We start from the raw sequence: 20,399 nt of genomic DNA, 5'->3' as shown, positions 1-20,399 counted from the left end.
TATAGAAATTTGGTAAAATAATAAAATATTACTTTATCAATAAAGTAATAGAATATTATTATATCGATAAAATAATAAATTCGGAAAGTAATATTTTTTCCCGGTCCGAGGGGTATTACTTTAAAGAGGTTTAACTGTAATACAAACCCAAATTAACCCAAATCATAAGAACACTAATCGAATTCAGAAACCCTAATTACTGAGTATATAAATCAGATGGAAGGAAGAATCGAAGATAAACTTACCGTATCAATTGAAGAGCAACGATTACAATGAGTGCAACAAGGTGGTCGTTGGGTAGGATTTCAACAGAGAGTAGTGGGAGAATGAGAGGTCAACATAGGTTTTAGATGTTCTTTTGATATTTTGATTTTGATTTTAATGAATTTATTGATTTTATTGTTATTTTTTATAATTTACATGTGGCAAGTAGGTGGAGTAGTGATGTGGCAAACATCAGCCATGTGAGATTTTGAATTAACCATATTTAAAATTTACTTAATTTTAAAAAGATTTTTGGTTAAACTTGTTAATAAAAAACGTTGTTGGTTAATTAGCAAAATAATGAAGAGTAAGCTCTTTCATATTATAGCGATAACTATATGTATTTCAGTTTTAGCATTGTACTTGCTCAAATGTAGAACATGAATGGGCGGAGAGCTCACACAACACACTTCTATAACTACGCTATTTTTTAGGACTTTGATCTTCTTTTTCTATACGGAGAAACATACACAATTCTGAGCAACTTGTACCCTTATAATTATATCTCGTTTACTTTGTATATTAAATTAGTTTTGATTTTATTATCACACTAATGTGGATTTTCATGTGATGTTATATTTAATTTAAATTTATTGATTAATTTAAATTATAGCTAGTTTAAAACATTTCTTATATTTAGTAATATTATCTCAAATAACAATTTTGTTACAAGTAAAAAATAAAAATTAATATCATTCAGATATTTTTAAATATATATATTTTTTTTTCAAATAAGATTATTCATTCATATTTTTAAATCATTCATCAATTTTATATTCAGATTTGTCAAATGACCCTAAGTATAGCTAGCTCGGTTGAAGCAATGTTCTAAATATCCCTGATTTATCCGATTAATTCCCTGAAAGGTGGCCAACCGATACGATTTTCGAAATCCGATTAATCTTTTCAAATTTTTCTCAATCAAAGTATGTATAATAAATTATTAAAATTGAATATTATATTATTATATTACTTTGAATATGAACAATTAAATTCCCTTTGATGGGTGTCGCCATGGCCCTATTTGCTTTTTTTTACTATTATTTTGGAGATTTATAATTCTTCTGTTTTATTGGATGGAATTTTAATGAATTAAATCCATATGAACTAGATCTATAAGAACCTCAAAGTCTTATTTCTCGTCAAACCTTTGCATGTACTCCACTACTGTCATGTTGCCTTACTTGAGATTGAAAAGTTGTTACAATAACTTGTCTTGGTAATTAGACGGTCTTGGAATGAAAGACAATTCCGAATCCGCTTTGTGTACGAACAAGGACGAGCCAATAACTCGAACGCGTTTGGTCTTTCATAGTTATCCCTCATATAATGAATTTCATCTCTTTGGTAGGAGTAATAACAATATTATTCGGAGCAACTTTTACCCTTGCTCAAAAAGACATTAGGAGAGATTTAGCCTATTCCACAATGTCTCAATTTGATTATATGATGTTAGCACTAGGGAATGTTGAGCTTACTTGCTTCTACATCAACAGTACTGAAGCCGGAATGCTAAAGACCTCATCAACTAGAAATTACAGAACGAGGCCTCGGAAAAGGAAAGTTGACCATAGAAAAGCCATACACTTCACATGTTTCTAGCGATTCACATGTCATCATCAAATGATACACCGAAAACCGTCTTTATATTGGATGGTTTGGTGTTTTGATGATCCCTACTTTCAATTGGGAGAGATGGCTAAGTGGACTAAAACGGCGGAAATATGACCAGTAGTTCAAATATATGCAGAAAGAATTTCTTTTTTTATACTTCCAATTGCGCTCATATTCATCACTGTAGGAATTGGATTCAAACTTTCCCCAGCCCCTTCTCATCAATGGACTCATATTATAAATAATTAAATAACTAATGTAATAATAACTAAATATTCAAAATAAAATTTTAATATTTAAAGACAACCAATTTTCATGTCGATTTATCCTTCTGATTAATACCTCCTTTGTGACTAATCCTGAAGTGATAGCTCATTTGGTCCAATCCCGATTTTAAGTAAAGTATTTGTTTCAGAAAACTATTTTTGTATTTTAAGTACCATTAAACTATATAGTCATCTATCTATATCATAGTTTCTGTTGCCTGTTTTGTACAGTTTAACTACCTCCTAAGTCTTTGACCCCAACCTTCCGCCTAATTTCAAAAATGCCACTGCCTACTTTTTGATGTGCACGTGTTCGATGGCCAGCTCCTGTGTCTTGCCCAGGACTCTCTACACCACTGCATCAGCTTCCCTAACAAGCTTACTTCAGCTTTCTAATTTCAGACCTACTTCAAGGTATGCTTTCCTTTTTCTTTTCCACTTACCATTGCTTTTGTCACGCGCACAAAAATGTCGACAGTTAGTTTTCACCCATCTCTGTTCCATACTGCACAACTCCGATGATCGTGTCATCATTTCAAATACAGCCTGACCTCTTTCCATCTTTATTTGTTTTTTACAGGGAGATGATGAAGATAATTCCTGGCGTTTATTCACGTCGGAGGACATGATATAAGGTTTGCTTAGTTTGCTTATTGTATGTAGAATGTTCTCTACAATCCCCCCTCCGTTGCTGATCTTTTTTCTCTTACTCTTTCGTAGGATACAAAGGGCTTAAGCGAAGAAAGACATCGAGGAGTGTAAAGCAGGAAGATGTTCTCAAATCTACGAAGCTACCGGCCCGAACAAATAACTCCTCATACAAAGATTTGTGTAATATTCTTCTCCATTGTAAAACAATTGTTGTTATCATGTATATTTTTGCAATTGAGAAATGTGATATGCATGTGATTAGTTGAATCTAAACTCATTTTAAAAAGGAATATGTATTGATTGAATTGCACAATCAATTTTAAACTGCTTCGATTGATTGCACACTGTGAAAAAGTTGTTTGTTTTTAATAAGCTAAACTCAATTCGCTGATAATCACCAGAATTAGATACCAAGCTCTGTGAAAAGGTTGTTTTGTTTCTAATAAGCATTGCCGGAATTGTATGAAACCAATCAAACAAGAGTCAAACAAATCAGAACCTGACATGCCATAAAGTTTTAAGTCAGCACAATTCTATGAAAAACTCCAGGATTAGATAACAACCATGTACGGACCTGCTAGCATTGATTTAAGAGAGAAAAATTTTAGGCTTGGAAATCATCATTAATTAGGTAGATGCTTTTCTGTTATTTGCAGCTCAATCCTCATCAAACGATGGAACAAAAAGCCAAGTTCACAATAAGGAAAAAAGAAACACGACTCCATTATCTGCACCTAATGGCCACAATGATCCTTGCAGAAACAGGGAGCGTGTGAATTTTGAAGATATGGACATTGGATCATCAACTCCAATGTCTACGCTCTCTTCTCTCCACGAGACATGTATTCAAGTCTAATTAAATCACAATTCACACACTTTTATATATCACACACTTTTATAGTAGTTTTGTATGAAGAGAGCTACTCTTAATTATTACTCTAAGATAATTGTTTGTTGTTCTTAATTTGGTTAAGCTTTTGACACTATTATGCAGCTGAGATACTTGATGGTCAGCCTGCCAAATGTTATTTGCAAAATTGTGACAGACCAGTGAGAACTCCCTTATCTGAAATCACCAACAATTTCCCAAGGAACCTATCAAACACCTCAGGCACCAGAGGTAAAGGAAGATCCAAACCATCAAATGTTGGTCATATCCATCTGAAACCGTTAGCCAGCAACCTCTATCATGAGGAATTTAGTCGGAAACCGAGCGCTGGCACTGCAAGTTTTAATGTCGATTTTGGTATTCTTTCTCAGACCTATGAAATATGTTTTATATGCTTAAATTACAGCACACATTTTTATTTTAGCTTTCTGTGTGGAAATTAAGTCTTGCCTATTATTGATAGATAAGTGTTTATTATTCTTAAATCGAACATTTTTTTTAATGCTTGCAGCTGAGATAGTTGAAGGTCAGGCTGCCAAATTTGTTTCGCAAAACCATGTCACACCACGAACAACTCCGTTATCTAATATCACCAACAATTTATCAAGGAACCTATCAAATACCTCAGCCGACAGAGGTAAAGGAAAATCCAAAGCATCAACATTTGATCCTCCCACTTTGAAACCCTTTAGCCGCAACCTTTTTGATGAGGAGTTTAGCCGCGACCCGACCACTCACACTGTACTTTTTGATGAGGATTTGGGTATGACTTCTCAATCCTGTTTTATTTCAAATATTTGCGGCGATAAAATTGCTAATTGTTTGCATTTTTTCCTTTTTGTATTGTGAAGAGGAGACTAGATTACCAGCTTCATATCTTTCTGATGATTCTCTGTCTGATTTGGACACATCATATGGTGAGCAGCCTCGAAATGTAATCGTCAAATTCCATCCTGTTGTTGTCTAATTGTTTGTTATTTTATGTAGAAGATCAATACACAGAGGAAGCTTTTGATGTTTATGGTAGTGGAGAATCTGAAACAGGTTTGTAGAATACTTATTTTTACCAAATTTCAGTAGCTCTATTATATTTTAAAGAACTCAGTATTATGTATAATTTTTTTATTTTTTACAGAGAACACACACCCAAACTTGACAAAGAATAAGAAGAGGACTACATGTGGTTCCAAATACCTTATACCCGAAGAATATGCTACTCTTGGTGCTCCTTCTAAAGTCTGCAGTTACTGCAATGCAATGATGTGGCACGAGGAGCGTGTAAACAAGAATGTCACGAAAGGAAAACCACTATTTTCTATTTGCTGCAGGAAAGGTGATGTCAAATTACCAGAACCTATGGAGACTCCAGAATACTTGCGCAGTCTTTATCAAGATGAGGTTGGAGGTTCAGATTTCCAGAGAAGCATTAGACTATACAATGCCATGTTTGCATTTACCTCTGCTGGTGGGAATGTGGACCATTCCATTAACAGAGGCAGGGGTCCCTACATTTATCGCCTAAATGGTCAAAATCACCATGTTTTTGGCTCTTTAATACCGGATGATGGCGACACTCCTAAATTTTGTCAGCTCTACATATATGATACTGCAAATGAGGTTAGCAACCGTCTGCGGTGGGTTAAGGTGTCTGATGAACAACCTGTGAATGCAGAAATTGTAGATGGATTAATTAAAATGCTTGATGAAACTAATGAGTTGGTGAAGAAATTTCGCAGTGCACGTGATCGTTGGGAGAACAAGGACATATGTGATTTGAAAGTCGAGCTAAAAGTGTGTCGTGCTCAGAATGGCAGGGAGAATCATGTCTCTGCATCGAACGAGGTTGCTGGCATTATGGTTGGTTCTAGCTCCAATACAACTCCTGACCGGGATATCATAATTGAACCAAAATTTGGAAAACTGAAACGTGTGTCCTATATTCATCCCAAATTCATGGCGCTTCAATATCCATTGCTCTTTCCGAATGGAGAGGATGGATACCATGATAAGATTCCATTCCAGAGTGCTGATTTATCAAACCTGAAAGATCGAGATTTCATATCAATGAAAGATTATTATGCGTACCAGTTTCAAGTCCGGCACAATCAATGTGAGCTTCCTCTGTATATCTTAGCTATCAACAGCTTTATTTAGTTCCTTAATAACATTATCTGTTTACTTTTATATTATGCAGCTTTGACAACCAGATTAGGTGGGAGACTCTTCCAACAGTATGTTGTGGATGCATTTTCTTCGATTGAACAAACAAGATTGTGGTGGTTTAGGAAAAATCAAACAATTTTGCGGAATGAGTTATATAGTCATATATGTGATTCTGTCAGAAATGGTGATTTGAGTTCATCTAATGTTGGTAAAGGTGTTATCTTACCAGCTGGATTTGTTGCCTCTAAAAGATACATGCAACAGAACTTCCGGGATGCGCTTGCAGTGTGTCGTCATGTAGGCCATCCGGACATATTTTTGACGATGACAACTAATCCATTATGGGATGAAATTCAACGAATGATGCAGTTTCTACCTGGATGTAAGTCTGAGAATTCACCAGATATAATTTCTCGGGTTTTTCGGTTGAAACTTGATCAGCTCACAAATGACATCAAAAAAAAGTCATTTTTTGGAACCTGTGTCGGAGGTATGCAACTTTTCTTTAAGCCAGAAAATTTTTAAAATAGTCGGAATGTGTTTGCTAATTTGGCTTTGAACAGTCATGTTTGTTGTAGAGTTTCAAAAGCGTGGCCTCCCCCATGTGCATATGCTTATTTGGCTTGACAGTAAATCCAAAGTTTACCTCAAGAACAATGTAGATAAATTTGTTTCGGCAGAGATTCCTGATCCTGTGAAAGATCCTGTTGGGTATGCTGCGGTCAAAGCTTTCATGATACATGGCCCTTGCGGATTGCAGAATACTAAATCTCCATGTATGAAAGGTCTTAAATGTATTAGGCATTTCCCTAAGAAGTAAGTGGTTCATATAATTTGTGCGTTTCATATTTTAGGACATATTTGTTACAGATGTCTAACAGCCCTTCCTTTGTATTAGGTACTCTGCACGCACAATGTTTGATGAAAGTGGTTTTCCTATCTACCGAAGACGAAGACAGAACATAACAGTTCATGTTCGGAATGCAGATTTGGATAATCAATGGGTGGTCCCTTATAATCGTGATTTATTGGTAAAGTACCAATGTCACATGAATATTGAGATTTGTTGCCATGCGCGTAGTTTGAAATACCTCTTCAAATATTGCTTAAAGGGACACGATACTGCTACTGTTCATGTGACTGGGAAGAAAAAAAAACAGTCCAACCAAAATGGTGCTGAGCCTGTAGATGAGATTGATGCATACTTTGACGGTCGCTACATTTGCGGGGCAGAATCAGCTTATAGGATTTTTGGTTTTCCTATTCATTATCGTACTATATCCGTAGAACGTCTTCCATTCCATCTTCTAGGTCAGAAAAACTGCACATTCCATTCTTCCCAGCCCTTAAACAAGGTAGCTGAACGTGAGAAGGATAGATTCAGCAAATTAGAAGCCTTTTTCCATTTGTGTACTGTTGATGTGTCTGCCAGGCAATATACTTATCAGGAAATACCACAACACTTTGTCTGGGATGATGGTCTAAGAAACTGGAAGCCAAGAAAAAGAGGCTTTCAGATTGGTCGACTATCGTACACACATCATAGTAGTGGTGAGGTATGGTTTATGAGGTTGTTGCTGACGAAAGTGCGCGGCCCTACTTCTTTTCAGAGTCTGAGAACTGTGAATGGTGTCTGCTATGATTCTTTCCGTGATGCTTGCAAAGAGTATGGTTTGCTTGATGATGACAAAGAATGGCATGAAGTTTTAACTCAGTGTTCGTCAGGTGGTCTGCCTCCGCAAATCAGGCAGCTCTTTGTTCACATTATTGTTAACTGCAAGGTAACAGACTTATGTAATCTGTGGACATCTCATTGGAAGCACATGGTTGATGATATTCTTTTAAAAAGAAGGCGATTAAACAAAGATGACAGTCTGATGTTGGACGACAAACAACTGCAATTTTATGCTCTTGCAGGTAATTCTTCTGCCTTTCTTATTTGCTTTCTTGCATATACTCATCAACTTCTTTTCTTTTTTTATATTTCATTTATATTGCAAATCTTTCATAAGCGCACATACACTCTAAGTTGTAAATTGTTTCTGTGACCAAATTTTTTTAACCAATATTGAAGATAAATTAAGGTATGCAGTAGACCAATTTTTATTTATTTGAATTTATAAATAAATGTCTTTAATGTATCATAAAGTCAACTCTGCTTTGTTGGATTTTTGTTTAACAAACCAGAACTATATTGTTCTCAGAGTTTACAATTTGTCGTTTAATATATTTGTCTTATTATGTTGTAGAAATTGATGATCTGCTGAGGTCTATTGGTAAATCGTTAAAGAATTTTCCTCAGCTGCCACAGCCACCAGAGACTTATCTCAACCATGGGAGTAATAACCTCATTTTAGAAGAAACCAACTACAATATTCTTGAAATGGATTTAGAAAACAAGAAGTTGGTGTCCACAATGAACGAGGAACAATTAAATGTCTACAATGCTATTTTAGAGTCTGTTGGTAAGAAGAAGGTGGCCTTCATTTTGTTCATGGCAGCGGAGGTTCTGGCAAGACTTTTCTATGGAGAAGTTTGATCTCAAAGTTAAGGTCACAAGGTGACATTGTTCTACCTGTTGCCTCTTCAGGGATTGCTGCGACACTAATGCCAGGTGGTAGAACAGCGCATTCCCGGTTTAAAATACCTATTGTCTTGGATGAATTATCAGTGTGTGCCATTGGAAATAAATCAGATATTGCTGAATTAATTAGGCATACAAAACTCATTATATGGGATGAAGCTCCCATGCAACACAGATATGCCTTTGAATGCTTGGATCGTTCTCTGAGGGATATTATGAAATCTTCTGATCTAACTCGCGCTGCTTTACCTTTTGGTGGAATTACTGTGGTCCTAGGAGGAGATTTCAGGCAGATACTTCCGGTCATTCCTCATGGAGACAGGGCTGAGATTCTCGGGGCATGTATAACCAGATCGTATCTTTGGAATATCTGTAAAATTTTTGTTCTTACCAAAAACATGCGGCTCAAGAAAGGTGCATCAGATGTTGAAGTTAATGAATTAAAAGAATTTGCTAAATGGGTGCTTGATGTAGGCGATGGTAAATTTACTACATCTAACAAAGCAGATGATGGATTGAATGAGGACAGTATTCAAGTGCCTCTAAAGTTTTGTGATTTGGAAAATGACAACTCAGTTGAAAACATGATCTGCAGCATATATCCTGATTTTGTCCACAACTCTATGAATCCAGAGTATCTCAGCGAGAGGGCTATCCTGACTCCCACTAACCAAACTGTTGGTCATCTCAATTCTCTTATTGTAGACATGATTCCTGGTGATGAAGTTACTTATTACAGTGTCGACAGCGCAGAAGATTTTGGTGGCACGGAGGCTGATTTGCACTGTGCATTTCCTATTGAGTATCTTAATTCTCTAAGTGTGCCAGGTATGCCGGCTCATGATTTGAAGCTCAAAGTTGGCGTTGTTGTAATGCTAATGAGAAACTTGAATCAAACCCTTGGCCTTTGCAATGGAACTCGAATGATTGTAACCAAGTGTTTGAAATTTTGTGTAGAGTGTGAGGTTATTTGTGGATCTTTTAAAGGCACACGACATTTTATTCCCCGAATGGAGCTATGTCCGAGCGACTCGCTACTGCCCTTCAAGCTTGTGAGGAAACAGATGCCACTTCAGATCTGCTACGCAATGACAATCAACAAATCCCAGGGACAATCTTTAAAGACTGTTGGTTTGTTTCTGCCAAAACCCGTCTTCAAACATGGACAGTTTTATGTTGCAATAAGACGAGTCACATCTCCTCGAGGCCTCAAAGTTTTTATTGATGATGATCGTGGATTTCCAACTAATGTCACGCAGAATGTAGTATATAAAGAAGTGTTTTATGCTTTGCCAAGGTAGGGATATGTCGTAGTTTTTGTTGTAAGAACTTTACATAAGCTTTTGGTTCCCAGGTTGTCTTTCAAGATGTTAAGTTCAATTTGTTAAAGCAGCTATGTTGTCTGCTTTGTCCACCCTAAATGAACAGTCCTCTTTTTGTATAACAAATGCTGCCTATGCTAATGTTCCTTTACATACGCTTTGTCTGTTCATAGGTTCTTGGTTTTTTGCACATTTAAGGAATCATGATTTTTGTTGTGTTTTATTACAAATAATTACAGACTCTTTGCTAATAAAGAGAAATACCAGACTCCGTCAGCTGTTAATAGAAATGGACACAGATAAGAATGCACACGATCTCTTCATACATGCCAATACGCAAGAAACATAACGATTACTGCAAATATTTCCAAGTCATAATACAGGTTTTATGAGACACTAAGGCAGACATAGCAACGTTGCTGAACAAAATACGTTATCCAAAAACAGACTAAGCTCTAATAATAAATGGGAAATTTAAGCAACGCTTAGTAAACACTACAATTCTGAATTAAGCTTATTGCTCAGACTAATCAGTTGCAGTAACTTGAAAGGTTTTGTTTCCCCTGAATTTGAAATGTAGTTTCTTCCCAGCTCGCAGATTGTTCTTCAAAGTGAAATTGTTCCAGCCAACACCCAACCGACATGTCTTCTTTCTCCTCAGGTTTGCAATCTCATAAGACTTTGACTTCATAATAAGTGTCACAACTGTTCCTTTGTTCCACTTCTTATATAGTTCAAACAGGTACCTAGGTAAGAACTATACCAAACATGAAATGGTTTAGTAGTGTACTATAGTGCTTAGTTATAACTTATGAGTTTCATATTTTTCTTATGTTTAACTTACCACTCCATGGTTGTTTTGGTCGACATGTGACTTTAATAATTCTACTGTGAAATTGTATTGACCTTCAGCCTCCATGTCTTCCTCTTCTGATTCTGCAGAGGCTGATTGCTCTTCATCTATTTCTTGACCTCCCGCTTCACCTACAAATGCCATTTTACATGCACATATGTAATTTCTGAGATTGAAAGAAAAGAACATCAAAGAAACAGGAGTTTTTTTGTTCTACCTTCATCCTCATCGCTGTCTGTTATAACATACACTTGGCGACCTTTTTCCTTTCGAACCGTTTGTAGGCTCAGTTTCTTTGTCAGCTCATTAAAGATTTCAACACCCTCTTCGTTGTATATTGAACCATAGAATGTAGAATTTCCAACGTATTCAAAGAAAATGGAAAATTTCTCGCGAACACCATAATGGACCATCAGATTCTTGATCCCAAATAATAATTTGGTGGTGTTAGAGAAGTAACAACTGAAAACCATTCCATCAGGCAAATATATGTGGGCATTGTCTTTAATAAATGCTCCACATTTTTCAGCAAACACAATGGGAATTTCCTGACAAATAATACAATTTTTATTTAAATTTAGCATGCTTACAAGTAATCTAAATCCACACTCAAATCAACAGAGCAAAATTTAAGAAACATTTACCAACTCTCCTGTATGCAGATTTATCCAATTAATAATTTTGAACCATTTCATGTAACCCTTCCCAGCAACGCTGTCTGTTTTGTACAAGAGACAGAGTAAATCCTAAAAGACAAATATACAATTGCAAAAAATCATTTCACAAAGATCTAAAGTGGAACCTCTACCTTCTTTGTAGACCTCCTTAGATTTCTCTTTGTGATAGACAGCAACCTTACACTGGCCTTCATGTGTGCAGGTTGTAAAAATACATCTGTCGTCGATTGCAAGCTTACAAGACTTGCAAAATTTGTTCCATTCAGGACCAAACAACAATCCCGCCCTGTGCCATTGCAATTTTATTTTCCAGAACAGCTTTTCAAAACCAATTTCAATCCAATTCATCTCTGGACTGAGTCCAATATGCAGACCATCCTCTTTCAAAATTACCTACACCAGCACAGTCTAATTCAACACACATGAAATATTAATCAACTAAAAAAATTTGACAGTTAAAGTGCTTTTTACCTCAGTCCAGCTGTTGCCCTCGAGGTGTTTTGCAGTTATGACAACTTCACACTCTAAATCAAAAGCAGAAGACGAACTGTAAGAAAACGTGTGTTGCATTTTTTCTTTCTCTATTTCACTCATCTGGAAAAAAGGTTGCTTCACAAGCCCTCTACTTGGCTTACACAGGTAATCCACTTCTACAGCGTATTCATTAAAAATTTCAACTGTGAATTCAGTTCCACCAAAATGCTCCAGCACAACCAGGTACCAGGGATTGACATTAAACTTTTCAAATAAACTGTCTACCCCTTCAATAGTTTCAGAAGAACTATCAATCCTACCTATGCAGGTATTGCAAAAAGGCAGGTGCAAACCTATGTTTTTCAGAGCAACTGATCCAAATTCAACAGCAAAGGCAGAAGGTAATTTCTGTCAAGTACGCAACCAAAATTAAACACAAAAATATACTAAAACAACAGTAATGAACATGCTCCGCATAATTTTAATTTAAGATTGTTATAATACCAGAACCCCGGATTGGTTTCTCCCTTCTACAATACGACATATGAAAGACTTTCCAAACCTTGAATAGGTCATTGGGAGAGAAGCTGTGAAATATGATAAATCAATGACGACTTAGATGAACACAAAAAACCATCAATGACACAAACTGGAAACTATGAAATGCATACCCTTCATGCTCTTGGCTGACATCCTAAGCAACTACAATACACAGAAAATTAACAAGATATGAATACCATGCACTAAGACACTGTAATAGAACATATAAGTCATCATCAAGAGATTAGGGTTTTTACCGCGCAGAGACCTCTACTCAGATTTTCCACTAAGGCACTGGACACATCTATGATCACTACAGTTACGAATATATTTTACTTAAATGACTGGCTGCTTGCAACCAAATAAATTACATTGATTACTCTGGAAACTGTGAATTTATTAAACTCTCCTCAACTGCCTATTTGCACTTTGGAACCGTTATATTTTGAATTCTTTCCCTCATGTCGAGTATTTCATCCGTACAAAGCTAAAATTGATCACAAAAGGAGTTGTAAAACATATAATTCTAAGACATAATATCCAAAGAAATTCTTTAAAAATATATTCATTTCATATATTATGTGACAAAAACACTTTTCAACCAAACTTATTAATTTTGTTTTTTTCCTAAGAAAAAGGTGCACTAGCTTATATTTGCGCTTTTCAAAGTAACTATTATATTATTTATAAATCAAATATTAATAACTGTAAATGATACTTCCTTCGTCCCCAAAAAAATTGTAAAAAATGAATATAAGCAGAAATCACTATTACTTGGCAAACCTATTGCAAATTAAAAAAATAAACACATTTTGTTAATAATTATCCTTAACCAGACATCGTGCTGTCTTATATAAAACACTAGCGCACAGTAACAAACAATAACATTCAACCTGGATCGCTTATTATCCAACTATTATCTCTAGATCGCTTATTAGATAAATCTTGACATATCATTTTTTAATCATCAAATGAATTTAACACGTTGCACAGTCATGAGAAATTATTAACTTACCAAAATTAAACATAACTAGATTAACTACATATATTCATTCACATTCTTACTGTTTTCTCAAACAATTAACATTTGACCTTTACATAATACATGTAAACTTCACTATGTTTTAGCAAACAATCACAGTTACTTATGTATCGTTTTCTAAAAATAACGACAATACATATATAGCCTGACAAAAGTTATATAAAAAAAAAACACAAACACTGAAAGTTAAACTTAGTTATATTGGCTTCATACATTATCTTACATTTTTTTCTATTCTACCATATTGTAAAATCTTATAAAAAAATTAAAATAACACAACATTGAAAAGAAAATACAGAACTAAGTTATGTATCGTTTTCTAAAAATACCATACAACAATGGTATCAGCTGGTATCACATGACAAAAGGTATATCAAAAAAAGAAAAACACAAACACTCAAATTTAAACTTAGTTATATTAACTTAATACATTATCTTACATTTTTTTCTATTCTACCATATTGTAAAATTTTATAGAAATTTAAAATAAATTAACATTGAAAAGAAGATACAGAACTAAGTTATGTATAGTTTTCTAAAAATACCGTACAACGCATATATGACCTTACAAAACTTCTATCGAAAAAAGAAAAACACAAACACTAAATTTTAAACTTAGTTATATTCACTTCATATATAATTTGCCAAGTATAAATCGAAATTAAGCTACAGATTTATACTTTGCAACTTTTACAGATCAAATCCGCCGGCCTATTTGGTTAAGTGCACTTCTAATTAATAGAAGGAAGTGTGTCTGGAAAATTAAAATCACAGCCATTAACCAAAACATGCGTGTCTATTTCTCAGTCCTCACGCAGATCTCCAAAAACATATCACCCCATTACATGAGCGCGTACCTGTAGGAGATAGAGTTTCTCGAGCCCAACCACTTTGACATTGAAGGCAGGAAGAACTTCAATTAAACCACTGTAAGTTCAAGCTGTCTCCCCTTTTCTTTGGTTTTTAATGCTTAAGCCTAAATATTGAATGCCTCTGCAACCACAAAGCTTCACGAATTGAAAGCTCTTTATTCTACTGCAGCACACACTCATGGCTTTGAACCCCTACAACCCTATTAGCACTATCGACCCGACTACGTATGACTGGAGCTGTAGAGTGAGGGTGCAATCATTCTGGAAAGGACTAAACAGAGAGAGTCAGGAATTTTGGGGACTGAATATGCTCCTTATTGATGATTCGGTTTGCTCCCTTACTAATTACTCTGTAACTTCATTTCATATTAACATAAATTTAATAAAAATGAGTTGTTGTATTTACAGAATTCCAGAATACATGCTTTTGCAAATTCAAAATATTGTGATGACCTCCTAAAAGAAATAAAGGAAGGACAAATTTACACAATATCTAATTTCAAAGTAAAAGATTATCTTGGTGATGAAAAATTCCGAGCTGTTCGCAATAAAAGACATATTTTTTTCACTCCACACACTCGATTCAAGGAATGCAGCGGTTTAGGATTGCAGATTGAGAATTATGCTTTTGACCTATTTCATTTTGATGAAATAGAAAAGCTTGCAGACGACAACAGATTCCTCATTGGTACTGAAATTTTTCATGTGCTTTGTAGATAATCACCAAATGCTAGCATACTAATGAAATTTAACTGTATGATAGATATGGTTGGAAAGGTGAAAAATATTCAGGAACTCATCAAGACCAAAAAAAACGAAGAGGATAAAATTTTATTCAAGTTTGAGCTGTCAAATGGAAGGTAATTTCTGTTAAACAATTAGAACACTTAATTGCAAGATTGCATAAAAATAATTACTTTGTCATTGCTTTAAACTTAACAGCTCCAACCTGCATGTCACACTTTTTGATTCTTTTGGAGAACAACTAGAAAAGGAATTTGCGCAGCTAGACATTCAAAATCTCTACGTTATTATATGCTGTGCAAGAGTTGGACGTTATGAAGGTGTTTTTTCAAATTTGTCAAATTTTCCAAAAATATGTCAATCCAATCAACTTCCTAAATTTTTAATCTATAACAGGAGTTCCGCATCTATCAAATTACCCCGCAACTAGAGTGTTTATCAATCCGAAACACCATTCTGTAGATGACTTGAAAAAAAGGTAATGGTTTACAAAACCCTACACTTTTTAATCTCCCTTACTTTGATCACTAATTCATTTGTAATCATGTGTCTCTATATATATTAATTTATACAGGTGCTCTGAAATGAAACCACAGACTGATATAGTTGATGTGCCAATGGGACAAGCTGAGGTGGATTTGCCTAGGAAACTAATGACGGTGAAGGAGATAAAAGGAATTAAAGCAGAGACTGGAGAGGTCTTTTCCTACAAATTGTTGAGATTATTCAACTTGCAAAGACCGCAACTTATAATTTAAAATTTTCTTGCCTATTGGTTGAGCAGGCCATTGTCCTCTGTGAAGTGACAGTGAAACGTATAACAGACAAGTCAGCTTGGTATTTCAGGAAATGTACAGGCTGTGATTTAGAACTAGAGCATGACAATGGAAAATTCAGATGCTCCCGTCCTAATGGTTGTGGTTGAATTATCCCGTATCCAGATAAGAGGTTTCATCTTTTATACTTTCATTTAAATTTGATTTAAATTAATTTAATTTACTTTATATTAAATTATATATTTGGTTTAATATTTTGGTTTAAATATAATTTCCGCTCCTCCCGTACTAATATTTAGACGTGAATAATTATATGTGCACATAGATTTCGGTTGTGCACTCTTTGCTCAGATGACACAGGTTCAATTGCAATCATCTTCCCTGATCAAGCAATTACTAGAATTCTTGACAAAACTGTCATTGATCTCCATGCAGATTGTGCTGATGTTAGTCATCCGTTATTCCGTTTCATGCTTTCTTCCACTGAAAACGACTATCAACTAAGTCATCACCTTTTCTCATTCAGGAAACTGAGGAAGAAAAATTCCCGGAAATCCTCAATTCTCTCCTCAAACGGAAATACACCGTCAACCTTGGTATCAACGAAGATAATATCAAAAAAGGTTCGACGGTTTATGAGGCTATAGATATTTTGCAGGACCAGGAGAAAGGTGACAGCTTTGATCCGAACAAAACACCTGTAGCTGAGATTCAGGATGTTTCCATGGTGACTGTATGTAATTTCCCTTAACAAATTAAAATATCGACCTATTATTTGCTAATACCCTCTTTTTACCAGGTATCTGAGACGGATGCAACTACTCATCTAACACCAAACACAGGAGATTCAACCACAATGAAGACTAGAGGAAGGAAGATCACTGAAGCATTGGATTTCAATCCAACAGATCCGTCAGCACTTCAGCCATTGAAGAGTGTCAAACTGGAAAATGTAACTTCATTTTGCCACTAACTACTTCCTAACTCAGTGGTCCAATAATTCTTTACAAATATTATCAACAGGAATACTAAATAATCTATTTCATTTTGCAGATACCAAAATGAATATTTGGTGGTAATCAATTTCCAGCAAAGCGCGCAACGATATTTTGAAGATTCAAAGCTTCTTTTGTTTGTAGACCTTAAGTGCAACATTTCCTTCTGAACACTAAATTACTTGGTCACTATTAAGTTCTGTAACAAACTTTAACAATCTTTATGCTTATTATTATTATGAAACAGTACTATTCCCATTTATTCCTGATGTTACATTTTTTTCAAAATTAATGCAAACTGTGTTAGGTCAAGTCATTTAATATTTGTGTATATGCAAATCTGAGTATGCATATAAACATACAATATCATCACTTTTTCAAAACCAAGCACCAACAAAAATGACTTCTGCTCAGTATCAAACACTTGACAAACTCAAAATCGGAGTTGATCAATACAATATCAAAGTGAGAGTCATCCGTTTATGGAGAGGTGCCACAAGAGCTGGAGAGGAATTCAAAAGTTTCAATCTCATACTCCTAGACCACAAGGTCAGTTTAAATCATTCTTGGATTTTATCATAAACCATTACACACAAATGTTACATTGCAGCATTTTTCATTTTCAGGGTCAGAGGATTCACGCATTTGTTCCAACTAAGGCTGCCGCTGAATTACAGCATCAAGTGATTGTCGGGAGAGTATTCAGTTTCAAGAACTTTACTGTTCAGTCATACAGCCAATCTGATAGGTTCAGAGTTCTAAGAAATGATAGGCAGTTGGTGTTTGGTCAGGAAGCATTGCTACAAGAGTTAGCAGATGATGGAGTCACTATACCGCAAGATGCTTTTGATTTCTACGATCATAGCCAGCTCCTTGAACTTTCAAAGCAGACTACATACCTTGCAGGTAATTACCTGACTTACGGAACGATCATAAGTATTTTTGCTCTCTCATAAATTATACTCTTATTCAGATGTCGTAGGTATCATTAAAAATTATGAAAACATCTTCGAGCTCACAAACAAGCATGGAATAAAACAGAAGCAAGCAAAATTTAGTATCACTGATGGGAGGTGACTATTTTTTTCTAAGTGCATTTTGTTTCATCTGGTTTGTTTTGTCTTACTCATATTCGTTCATTACTTTGTTATATAGTTCAAGCTTGAACGTAACTTTTTGGGACAAGTTTGGTGAAAACTTTGACAAGCAAATGAAAACTGCTATGGAAAAGCCAGTTATAATAATTATATCAGCAGCAAGAGTTGGAAAGTTCAATGGTAACAAACGTTTATACATAATGATGTTTGGTAAAAAAACCTCAAATATAAGAATTTTTCCCTGCATGCACCCAGGTGAAGTTGATATTTCAAACAACAATGCAACAAAAGTCTTGCTAAACTACAAGCACCACAGTGTATCACAGCTAAGGAAAATGTTAGCATTTTCTTTTCTTTTTTTTACTTTTCAAATTTATTTCTAATCTTACTTACAACAAATCTATTAAATCATTTTTTTTAGGTTGTCAAATCCTGATTTTGCCACAAGAGCTTTAGGAGAAAAAAAAGAAAAGAAAATGCAGAAGATCACAGTTGAAAATATTAAGAAGCTGGGAAAAGAAGCCATCGAGGTAGGATATCATTCAGTCACTACATTGCTAAAATTTATATTTACTGTCGCATGTTATATATCTTTTGCAGGGATATTACATGGCACACGTAAAAGTCATTCGCATTGACCAATTAAGGCCATGGTTTTACTATGCTTGCACAAGTTGTGGCAGAGAGCCGACTATGCTAAAACCATGCCCAGTATGTGAGAGCTGCAATCGATACGTACCATATCCAGAAACAAAGTGAGATTTTTTATTAACTGTTAAATGTATTTCTATTAAAACCTGTAAAATATGATAACAAAATTTCGGCAAGTCAGGTTTAGACTGCATGTTGAAGTTGGGGATACGTCTGGGACCCTGCAAGTTATTTTACCAGACAGGGAAGTACGTACAATTATTGGGAAAAGAGCAACCGAGTTGGTTAATGAGGTGATTAACTATTCTTGCACCGCAGTTCTTTACATTGAATAAATCTAACATGTTAATTCGAACAGTTTACTGAGGTCAAGACGCTGCCACCGTCTCTAGCCGCTATTATTGACAAAGACTATAGCTTGGTTGTCCAGATCAGTGAAGTGAACATTCTTAATGGTTTCCAAATCTACTGGGCTACTAATATTTGCAAAGGCTTCGTAAAAATTTCACAGGAAGCAGGAGATGAAATTTCCATCACTGAGGCACAAACATCACAGGTGCATTTTCCTTTCCCACAACATTATATCAACCTCATTTTGTGTTAAATATTAATTCAAATTTCAATGCTCACAGGCTACAACATCAACCTACGCTGATCAAGCAATCTCAAAAGTCAACCTAAACTCACTTTGAGATATATGGCAATGATTCAATAACTCTCTTTTGCTAATTTGTAATATGAATGTATTCGGAATATGTTGTTTTGCTTCAAACTATGGAACTGATTCGGAACTGTTTTATTATGTTCATTCCAGAAATGCTGTATACGCATTTAGTTTGCTTTAAACTTTGTTGTCCCAGCTAATCAATTTCAGTACAAATCAAAAATTTGTTTCTCCTTCTTCTATTTGAGTACTGTTGCAGCTTATCAAACACACTTGGGAAACACTAAGGACAGAGTCAGAGAAATGAAAAAGCATAATATTTACAGACCACTTCAGGTACAAAAGCACTTTTTTTTTACAATTATGCATCACATGTGAACAGAATACACAAGCAAGGTGCAGAACGATTTTGCTTTAAAGTACGAAGATTCCTTTCGATGATTGCTCCCAGCCAAAACAATAACAGTACCTATCAATAATGCATGATGAGAAGTATAATCAGACCTGCCTTTAAATTGCAAGGTTGTTGCAAGGCAACATTCATAACACCATGGATCACTTACCAGTACACATGATTTCAAACCTAAGGGCTCAGACAGCAACTAATTGGAGGATTAAGATTCGGGTGACAAGAATGTGGCAACAGATGAGCCACAATGCAGAAATAGTTGGAATGAACTTCATCTTTGCCGATGCGTTAGTAAGTGGTTTTTTCATAACCTCATATATTTGAACGCTCCAATTATGATGCTATCACTAATGCAAAACTTTCAACTACAGGGACAACGCATTCATGCATCAGTCCCTTGAGCCTACTTGCAGCAGTTTGAGAATCTTCTTTCTGAAGGAGAAACCTATGATGTGCAAAGAATTTTTGTAAGGCGATATCCAGACATGCAGATTTTCATTTGCTTTGAAAGTGATATCTACATCCAGTTGAATCATATGACTGAGATATTTGTCACTGAAGGAGTGGATATCATCCCAGCTCAGGTATTTGATTTCACTGCTTTGTCAGGTTTAATGGAAGCGGCAACCGAAAACAGATATCTCATTGGTGAGCACTTTCACTTATTACAACCTTCCCTGTACATTGGTTAGATGGATTTTTCCTAACTACATATTTTCTTATGTAGATGTTGTTGGGATTCTGCAACAAGTTGGTCCAATTACTGAGTTTACTAACAGACGCAATCAGCAACAATCTTCTATTCACTTTACCATTACTGACATGCAGTTAGTGTTTATATTGTTATACTAT

At 35.2% G+C, this 20,399-nt stretch overlaps 2 protein-coding genes across 2 annotated transcripts; both read left to right on the top strand.

Moving 5' to 3' along the window:
* The first annotated feature begins 2,460 nt into the window (after nt 1–2,460).
* Nucleotides 2,461–9,732, top strand: LOC108192726 (uncharacterized). The gene is made up of 12 exons (XM_017372401.1): nt 2,461–2,558; nt 3,555–3,637; nt 3,790–3,915; nt 4,196–4,447; nt 4,536–4,601; nt 4,672–4,728; nt 4,820–5,794; nt 5,879–6,337; nt 6,426–6,663; nt 6,746–7,764; nt 8,097–8,312; nt 8,438–9,732. The coding sequence occupies exons 1-12, from the start codon at nt 2,461–2,463 to the stop codon at nt 9,730–9,732; spliced, it is 4,884 nt and encodes a 1,627-aa protein (XP_017227890.1).
* Nucleotides 9,733–14,389: 4,657 nt separating this feature from the next.
* LOC108192535 (uncharacterized) lies at nt 14,390–16,796 on the top strand. The gene is made up of 11 exons (XM_017372399.1): nt 14,390–14,539; nt 14,620–14,899; nt 14,975–15,071; nt 15,154–15,275; nt 15,352–15,433; nt 15,530–15,653; nt 15,740–15,875; nt 16,083–16,177; nt 16,258–16,464; nt 16,531–16,683; nt 16,785–16,796. Exons 1-11 carry the CDS (start codon nt 14,390–14,392, stop codon nt 16,794–16,796), a joined length of 1,458 nt encoding a protein of 485 aa, XP_017227888.1.
* The last annotated feature ends 3,603 nt before the right edge of the window (nt 16,797–20,399 follow it).

The sequence above is a fragment of the Daucus carota genome, chromosome 4 (genome assembly GCF_001625215.2).
Source record: "Daucus carota subsp. sativus chromosome 4, DH1 v3.0, whole genome shotgun sequence".
NCBI lineage: Eukaryota > Viridiplantae > Streptophyta > Magnoliopsida > Apiales > Apiaceae > Daucus > Daucus carota.
The sequence above is the reverse complement of the archived record's forward strand: the minus strand, read 5'-3'. Positions and strand labels throughout refer to the sequence as shown.

What these genes read in the sequence shown, in the direction of transcription:
- LOC108192726 (XM_017372401.1), top strand. Translation starts at nt 2,461, where the DNA reads ATGGCCAGCTCCTGTGTCTTGCCCAGGACTCTCTACACCACTGCATCA. An exon ending in ATTAGGCATTTCCCTAAGAA is followed by an intron (nt 6,664 to 6,745) that starts GTAAGTGGTTCA and finishes CCTTTGTATTAG; the next exon opens with GTACTCTGCACGCACAATGT. An exon ending in TGCTATTTTAGAGTCTGTTG is followed by an intron (nt 8,313 to 8,437) that starts GTAAGAAGAAGG and finishes TTGCCTCTTCAG; the next exon opens with GGATTGCTGCGACACTAATG.
- LOC108192535 (XM_017372399.1), top strand. Translation starts at nt 14,390, where the DNA reads ATGGCTTTGAACCCCTACAACCCTATTAGCACTATCGACCCGACTACG. An exon ending in CGACAACAGATTCCTCATTG is followed by an intron (nt 14,900 to 14,974) that starts GTACTGAAATTT and finishes ACTGTATGATAG; the next exon opens with ATATGGTTGGAAAGGTGAAA. An exon ending in GTAGATGACTTGAAAAAAAG is followed by an intron (nt 15,434 to 15,529) that starts GTAATGGTTTAC and finishes TAATTTATACAG; the next exon opens with GTGCTCTGAAATGAAACCAC.